The 8,199-nt window shown below is 58.8% G+C and overlaps 1 protein-coding gene across 1 annotated transcript in view; it reads right to left on the reverse strand.

The window, feature by feature from the left end:
- ETV5 (ets variant 5) overlaps positions 1–8,171 on the reverse strand; it is an 11,781-nt gene extending 3,610 nt beyond the window's left edge. The window contains exons 1-7 of the mRNA XM_009893087.1: positions 8,031–8,171; positions 7,791–7,878; positions 7,593–7,640; positions 7,429–7,479; positions 2,092–2,221; positions 1,654–1,905; positions 700–763 (exon numbers count right to left, since the gene is read on the reverse strand). Coding sequence (XP_009891389.1) covers positions 700–763; positions 1,654–1,905; positions 2,092–2,221; positions 7,429–7,479; positions 7,593–7,640; positions 7,791–7,878; positions 8,031–8,075 — 678 coding nt within the window. The 5' untranslated portion in view covers positions 8,076–8,171. The remainder of the gene's footprint in view (positions 1–699; positions 764–1,653; positions 1,906–2,091; positions 2,222–7,428; positions 7,480–7,592; positions 7,641–7,790; positions 7,879–8,030) is intronic.
- Positions 8,172–8,199: the final 28 nt, after the last annotated feature.

Consider the following 8,199-nt stretch of genomic DNA (forward strand, 5'->3'; position numbering starts at 1 on the left):
CCCACTGGGGCACAGGACAGCGCGTGGGCCATCACTTCCAAGCGCCGCAGCGTGACAGCAGCAGGGATGTTGGGGTAAGAGTGGGAAGTGAAAAAAAAAAAAAAAAAAACCAAAAAACACACAACCACAAACCAAAACCACCCTGTAACAGCAAATTCTGTCAAGCAGTAAGCAGTACAATCTCCCCCCAAGGTGGGGGGCAGAGCCACAGGGCCCCAGGGATGCTGCACCCAGGCCGGTGCTTACACAAAGCCAAATCCACTCTGCAGCCCCAGCTGGCCACTAATCCGCCTGCGCCGCTGGGATTAAACCTTGAACTCGGTGGCAGGGAGCACTATTTTCGGCTCCGGGGTGCCGCCACCGCCGGCTTGAACCTCAGCGGAGTCTGTCCTGGCTGTGGCAGATCGGGGACCATCGCGAGGGGGTGCTGCCGCATCCCCTCACCCTCCGGCACCTTGAAAGGTGATCTCAGCGCCCGGCTCCTCTCGGCCGGCCGTGCGCCATTTGGCTTGGTAACCGGAGCCCTCCCAGCTGCCGGGCTGGGATTACTCCATTTCCGAGCTGTGTCCCTCTGCCCTTCCTGAGTGAAACCCAAGCTCTGCACTGGCACGGCACTTCCCGAGGGGTCGTGGCCAGCCCCCCACATAGCTCGAAGGTCGCCTGGAGCCGAGCCCCGCTTTGCCAGGGAGGGATGCTCACCTGCTGCAGGCACATCCCAAGGTTTTCCACGACCACATCCAGCCCCGTGCCCATAGGGGACACCCTGCCGCCGGTAACAACGGCAGTTGTCACCGGAGCAAAGGGCATCCAGGAGGCCATGAGCAAAGCCAGAATCGACTGTGAACTTTGCCATGCCACCTACCGATAGTGCCAGCAAACCCGGGGCGAGGGACCAGCAAAGCTGCCAGGGATGTGGGGGTGATAGGGGATGAAGCCGTGGCTTGGAGAGGATGCGGGAAGCAGGGTCTCTCCCTACCACAGCCCCAAAATCACAAGGATGCTGTGTGATGCACGGGGGAGCTAAGGACCCACCCTCAGGCTGGGGGTGCTCGGGGGCAGGATGGGGATGCCCACAGCTCCCCAGCCTGGCAGAGCACAGCTCAGGTGGCAGAGAGCTGCAGCGGGTGGGGGAGAGGAGAGCAAGAGCCCTGACTCAGCACCATCACCCGCTGCCGCAGGGACAGATGCAGCCGGCAGCCTCTGCCGCCCTCCCCTTTCCCCGAGGGGGAGGCGAAGGGTCTGCCTGGCACCCCTGGGGCTGGAAGGAGCAGGTCCCCGTTCGCAGGGAGCTGCTTCGTTGGGAGAAAGAGCCACAGGATCTTTGCTGGAGGTGGGGCATGCAGGACCACGGCAATGAGACACAGGAAGATATACAGGCTCACTCACACGGGAGGAGGCAATGGGGGATATCACCCCTGGGAATGTCCCCTTTGGTGCTCTTTACTTGGGATCCAGTTCCCAAGTTCCTCCGCACTGGCTTCCACTGGCTCCCAGGCAGCAATGTCTGGCCCACGGTCAGCAACCGCAGCGAGGGGACAGGCTTCCCCCTTCCCTCCCCACACTCTGAGGGCACCCATCTGTCCCGTGAGGGCCAAAGTCCCCATAAACCCCTGGGAGACGCCAGCGCTCGCTTGGGCTGGGAGGAAGCCTTACCTGTGCTCTGCAGGGTATTGGTTTTCAGACATCATCTTTGGCATGTGCATGGGTGGGTGAGGCGGCCGCGGCACGGCGAAGGTCTGCTGCCTCTGCTCCTGCAGCGGGTGTGGGGCTGGGGCTGCCCCATGGGTGGCTGCCTGCACGGCCGGGGCCGGCGGTGGCAGGGCTGATCCCTGGGGAGCAGGGGACACCGGCGTGGCGGGCGGCGTTAATGGCTTGAACCCGGTGGGGGGCTTCCTGTCGTAGGCACTGCGGAGAGGAGAGGGGCCGGGGGGGCTGACGGCGACGCTAACGAAGACACCTCCGCGCAGCGGAGGCTGACAAGCGAGACAAGTCCCTGTGCCGCAACCCAAGTCCCCATGCCATGACCCGTGTCCCCATGCCACCACCCGAGTAAGGGGTCTTGCGGGCAGCATCCGCCCTCCCACTACCTACCAGCAGTTGTAGAGGCACTTGTCCCCATAGCCGGCGCAGAGAGCCTGCTCGTGGCTGCAGGATGACAGCTCCGAGGAAGGGCTATGCAGCTCCCGCTTGATCTTTGCCGGAGGTGGGGCGTGCAGGACCACTGCAACGAGACAGGGGAGGATACGGGCTCACCCGCGCGGGAGGAGGTGATGGGGGACATCACCCCAGGAACATCCCCTTGGGTGCTCTTTGCTTGGGAACCAGGTCCCAAAATACCACCCCCCACCCCCCCTCCCAGGAGCATCACGCACCAAACCACAGCAGGATGATGCCCCGGCAGACCCTGATGTGCCCGTGGACAGAGCTAGGGTGGCAGGGGTGACTTCTGCAGGGGAGGGCAGAGCTCCCAGAGCTGGGACAGTCCCTCCAACCCAGGACATTGCCCACGGAGCGGGAGTCATTCCCCGCTGGGATCAGAGAGGGGAACAGCACAGGGTGAGGGGGGCAGAGCAAGAGCTGTGTGAGGGGAACCTGCAGCTCAACAACAGCCACGCATGATGAGACGTGCTCAAACCAGGCCAAAAGCCCCTCGGCGAAGGGAGACGAGCCCAGGCACCACAGGCAGCGGCTGCCTCCCTGAGCCACAGGGCGAGGAACAAGGGGGCTCAACAGCCTTACAGCTCCGAGAGCTTGTAAGCAGGACACGGTGACTCACTGGCCCTGGCAGGGGTATACCCAGCTCCCAATTAGGTGGCCAGAGTCAGCCAGCAGCTAAATGGGACCCACCTCCCCCCACCTCCGAGGGGAGCCAGTCCCAGAGTCCTGCAGTCGTACCAGTCCAAGCGGCAAAGGTCCCATTCAACCCAAATCCTTCCCAGCTCCCCCCCCCGAGCACACTCGCTATATATAATTTTAAACCAAGTAATGTGTGCTTAACCTAATTAATTTCTAAAAGCAGGCGCTCTAGGAAAGGGAAAGCGCCTCAGAGATCTTTACCTAAATAGAGCCCGCAGAGGAGAGCCAAGACTAATCGGAAGTGGAGTATTAGCTTCATGCAAAGCCTGAACACAGCCCAGCTACAGCGGAGAGGAGCAAATAGCTCCAGGACAACTGTTCACAGCTTGCCAGGTAATTAGCTGCTCCCCTAATTTGTCAAAACCTTTAAAGAGCTGCTGACTCCCCCCTCCTTGTACCCCCTCCCCGCAACGGCCCAGCACAGCTGGTATCAAGGGCACAAAACCCCACTGAGGAGGATTTGAAACACGAAGCCCAGCGCTGAGCCAGCACAGCCTCCTGCACGCCTTCCACCCGCTCCCCAGCCGGATTTAGCCCCCTCCTCTTTCTCCCCCCCTCCCCTCCCAGCGAGGTTTTGCCGCTCTCAGCATTTCTGGTCTTAACGGGGGGCCGGCGTGGTGGCGGCGGCAAAGGCCGGGCACCCCGCGAGCCACGGGAAAGCGAAGAGGAACGGGCTTTGGAAGGGCTCCAGCTGCCTATCGCGGGCATGTTTCTCCCTAACAGGCTCCGTGTTGTTGGAGCGGGTTGTTTTTCCACCAGCCGTACAATGGGGTCTGGTTATTCATTGAAAAAAAAAAAAAAAAAAGAAAAAAAAAGAAAAGAAAAATTTCCCCAGAGCTTAGTGCTGCCATTCAAGAAAAAGGGAAACGAGCCTTAAGATCCTAACAGGGACCAGCTGGTCAAGCCTGGACTTTGTGCAACGTTTGAATTCCTTACACAAACACCACAGGGCCAGCCAGCGCTGCTCGGCAAGCGCCGCCAAGCTCATGGCTGGCTGGGGCGGCAAGGCCGGAGCGCCTGGTGGTGGGAGCCGAGGGGGGTACTGAGGTTGGCGGTGGGCTCTTGGGGGGTTTTGGGTCCCCGGCAGGGAAGGGGGAAGGCTGCAGTAGGGTTCCCGGGGAAGGGGATGCCTTGCCCCAGCACCCAACGTCGCAAAAGCATGTGGGTGCGTGAGCGCTTCGAACCTTTCCGGTCCTGTGCTTGGCACTGTAATTAAAAGCTAAAAAAAATTATAAAAATAGGCAGAGGGAGCAGCTTAACTATAGCCGGGACCGGAGAATATGCCTCGGCACACCCACGCCAGGACTGAGCCACGGGAGCAGCAGGAGCACCCTTGGGTGCCTGGCAGCCCCTCTCTGGGGGGCTTTAGCCCCTGGAAATGGATGGACCCCGCCTCAGGGAGCCTGGGCAAGGGGACCGGCCATACGTGCCACTACTGTGCCCGGCCGGCAAGGCAGCACCACCGGGAGGGGGGCTCAGGTGTACCCCCCCCCCACTGTACCACCAGCCAAGCCAGAGATGCCCCAAACATCAACCTTCAAACAAGAGGTCTCCCATGGGAAAGATGACACCCCAAAACCATTTGGGACCTTGAATCGCCGGTGAATCCCTTAAGTGGGTGACAGGGCAGGTTGTTCCCAACCACCAGCACGACGGGACCTCTAAGAGGCCAAGCCTGGAGGATGCTGGCATTGCTGGTGGCACCCGCTGCCCACGCCACATGAAAGGTGACCAAACCACCAGTTCCAGCCCGGCCACCGGCTGGGGACCTTGGCACCCGCTCAAGTCACCGTCACCTGGGAGCTGAGCTCCCCGCCTGCCCTTCCATCCCCCGGCGCTACAGGACGCACCCAAGGTCATGCCAGGAGAGGAGCCAGAAATAGAAGCCGGGCTCCTGCTTCCCTTTGTTTAAACAAGCCTTCCTCAGAAACAAACCTCCTGCTCTCATTTCGGTGTGTAAGAAACCCCACTCTGCGCCCTGCCTGTGGCTTTAGCCATGTGCCACCTGTGCAAGGACCCACAAGTCCCCCCCGGGAGCAAAACCCCTGCGAAAGACAAAAGCTTCTTGTGGTGCTTGATCTCCCCAGCACAACCCTATTGCTCCCCAGTTATTTAAACCACCAACCGAGATATAACATCATACGTATACCCTTCTCCCCAGGACTGTGCCGCTGGCACCTACGCCAGGCCAGGGACGGGGCACAAGGGCCAGTGCGGTGAGCTCTGCAGGAGTCACCCGTGGCCTCCTCGCCTTCCCGGGAGGATCTGTCACTTCTCCAGGTAGCTTAAAAGCACCGAATGCGGCCTCTTGCTGCTCGGTGCAGGGCACCGAGAACAACACACCCCTTATTCAGAGGAGCCCCGTTTTCCCCATCCCCACGGTGGGGTTTCCTCCCCGGCACAGCGACCTGCTGCCCTCCGGCACCTTCCTGCCAAACCCCCAACTCTAAGGCTGTGTCCAACAGGGACCTCGGCTACAAAAATCAGAGCAGCGAGCAGGCAGCAGCCGAGCTGCATGCAGCTGCCGTGCGACGAGGGCTTTTTAGCAAGGCGAGAATGATGCCGCAGTTCGGAGCGCCTCCGAGCCAGCACACGTGGCGGCGTTCCCCACGGCAACGGGGTCAGAACTGAGCCCAGTTTGTCCCTTTTCGCTGGCTGCATCGGGGGGAAGCTTGGCCCCAGGAACGCTGAGGCCACGGAGCAGGAGAAGGAGCTGGTTTGCTCGGGAATAAAAAGAGAGCAGCAGCTTCCTCAGAGAAAAGGCACAGAGCTCCGCAACTGCGGGAAGCGAGTGCAAAGCATGGCCCCAAACATCCAGACAGACTAGGGAAGGCTTTTCCTTCCCCCGGGAGCTAACAGGCACTGAACCCCAACGGGACCCCCCAGGCTGGGAAAGGACAAGGTCCCTGCCATGAAACCCAGGTGCAGGGGGGCGGCTGCACCAGATTCGTCGCTCTCTTTCTTCCTACCCCAAAATGAGAGTGAAATGAGAAGATGGGGCCAGAAAGCGAGAGACCCTCTCCTCTTTAAATGCTTTGCAGTGCTGGTACGGAAGAGCCGGGCTCCCTGTCCCCCTCCGCCCCGGGGCTGAGCACCCCCTCGAGCCGGCACAGCCCTCTGCATGACAGCGAGGGAAACCTTTGCTTTCTCTCTCCAGGAAAGTTAAGGAAGGTTATTGTTGTGGGGAGTCACGCAGGGAGAGCTCCTTTCAAGTGACAAAGTCATTTCAACACCGGGTCTGCAGAGGCCGAGCAGGTCAGGAGAATGTTAAAAAGTCTCGACCAAACGCCTTTTTTTTTTTTTTTTTTTAAAAAAAAATAACGTCTTTCTTTCCCTGCATTGCCCAGAAAAGTTTGTCCCTTCTCTCCAAGCTCTTCAGGTTACAAGGAAACGAGAGACTGCCAAAAGGCACTGGAAACAGCTTCATCTCTAAGAGCCACCCTCCCACGCATGCTGCAGTTTCTACCGCTCCGAGCGAGAGCTGCCGGGCTGCGCTAGGATGTCGACAGCCAGTTGTGTTTCTGACTCTGGGCTCGCCTTTTATCTCAGGGGAGACAAGGGGATATAAAAAAAAGAAAACAAAACAGAAAAAAGTGCATCTGAAACTGGGGCTGTCTGGAACAGTTTAATGGCAAGCTTCCCACTCAGAAGTAATCAAAGAGCAATAATTAACATGCGTTTACTGTAGGAGAAGATACCCTTGCTGCATGCTGTGACAAAGCTGGAATGAAAAAATCTGTTCGACTGCAGGCTAAATTTGATTTCCTTTAAGTTCTCTAGCTGCCTGGCTCAGCAGCAAAACCCAGCCACCAACACCAAGTTACTACTTCGGTTTGCCAGATAATGACTCCAAACATCCCGATCCCCCCTCCTCCTCCTCCTCTCCTCTCCTCCCCTTCCCCTCCAACTGAGCCTTCAACACCCGGAGAGGCCAGCGCCTGAGTGCCGCGCAACCACCGCATGCCATTACCCAGCCCCTGCCCTCGCCGCTAACTCGTTCCGGCAATGAACCCCGGCTCAGAACCAACTCTCGCTCTTATGCAATTCAAGAGGGACTGCATTTTCACTGGCCTCCTTTTAAACACGCTTGCTTGCCAGTGATTAATGCTGCTTAAAGCGGCTCAAGTTTCACCGCTCAGGTCCGCTCTTGCCAACAGCATTGGACCAGGACTGTAAAAAAGCTCCAGAAAGTGCCGAGATTGTGGCTAACCGAGGAGCCCAGCACGGGCTCTCGCATCCACTTGAAAAGGAAAAGGAGCATTTATAACCAAATCAACATTACTACGAACAAGCGGCAAGTCTCGGAGGAGCCCAGAGATCAGTTAGAGCTATTTCCATGCCTTTGGCTCTCATTTTCCCCCGTTCAGGCAGGACACTGCAAGTATCATCCTGATGAACCCAAACCACACGTGCTTTCTCCCCCAAAGTCTGCGATTTCACGGTTTCAGCCCCAGCAACAACCACTTTCCCAAGGCAGTGGCTCAAAACCCAGGGCCAGGTTCCGCACAGGCACCCAAATGCTTTCCCCTCCTCCCACCTCCCCGGAGAACAAAACCCAGAACAATCACTTACAGTTGTCAGACTGGAAATCTGGGACAAATTGTTCGTCATCGGGGACCTGAGCTAAAAAAAAAAAAATAAAGAAAGAAAGCGGTTTTATGGCGTTTTCGGTTCTCAAAACAACACGCTCAACAGTGAGATTTTTTACACAGCAAAAGGCGGAGGTGAAGACTTGCCTTCAGCTAGCCAGGCCTCTTGGAGCTGGCTGAGATCCTGGAAGAGCTCTGGAACAGAGTGAAAGACTTATGCACTCCACAGAAGAATAAATAAAACTGCCATTTTTGGCAGGATTATTTCTAAAGCGACGAAGGCGGGGGGGGGGTCTCGCAGGGGCCGCAGAGAGGGCACGGCCACCCCCAGCCAGCCCTGCCTACCTTCCGAGTCGTGGGCCAGGTCGGTCTCCAAAAATTTCCTTTTCCGATCGGACCCCAGCCGACCTCGGCCCTCTTCTATGCAGGACTTCTGCAAGGAGAAGGATGAGAGAGGGTTGGGAGGGTGGCAGCCCCCAAGGACAGGGTGTCCCCAAGGCTGGGGTGACCCCCAAGGAGGGGGGTGACCCTCAAGGGGGGAGTGACCCTCAAGGACAGGGGAGAGGGAGCACAGAGCAAACTTACCCCAGGGCCCATGAAGGGAACCTGCTGGTCGTAGAAGCCGTCCATGGTGCGGGGGAGGCGGGCAGTGCCCCGGGCCCGCTCAGCATCGACGCCGGCCCGGGGAAAGGGGGGGGTGTCCCCGCCTGGGCTCCGGCAGGTGCGCGGCTGCGGGGGGGGTGTAGGGGTGTGA

This window comes from Charadrius vociferus, unplaced genomic scaffold (assembly GCF_000708025.1).
Source record: "Charadrius vociferus isolate BGI_N301 unplaced genomic scaffold, ASM70802v2 scaffold559, whole genome shotgun sequence".
Lineage (NCBI taxonomy): Eukaryota > Metazoa > Chordata > Aves > Charadriiformes > Charadriidae > Charadrius > Charadrius vociferus.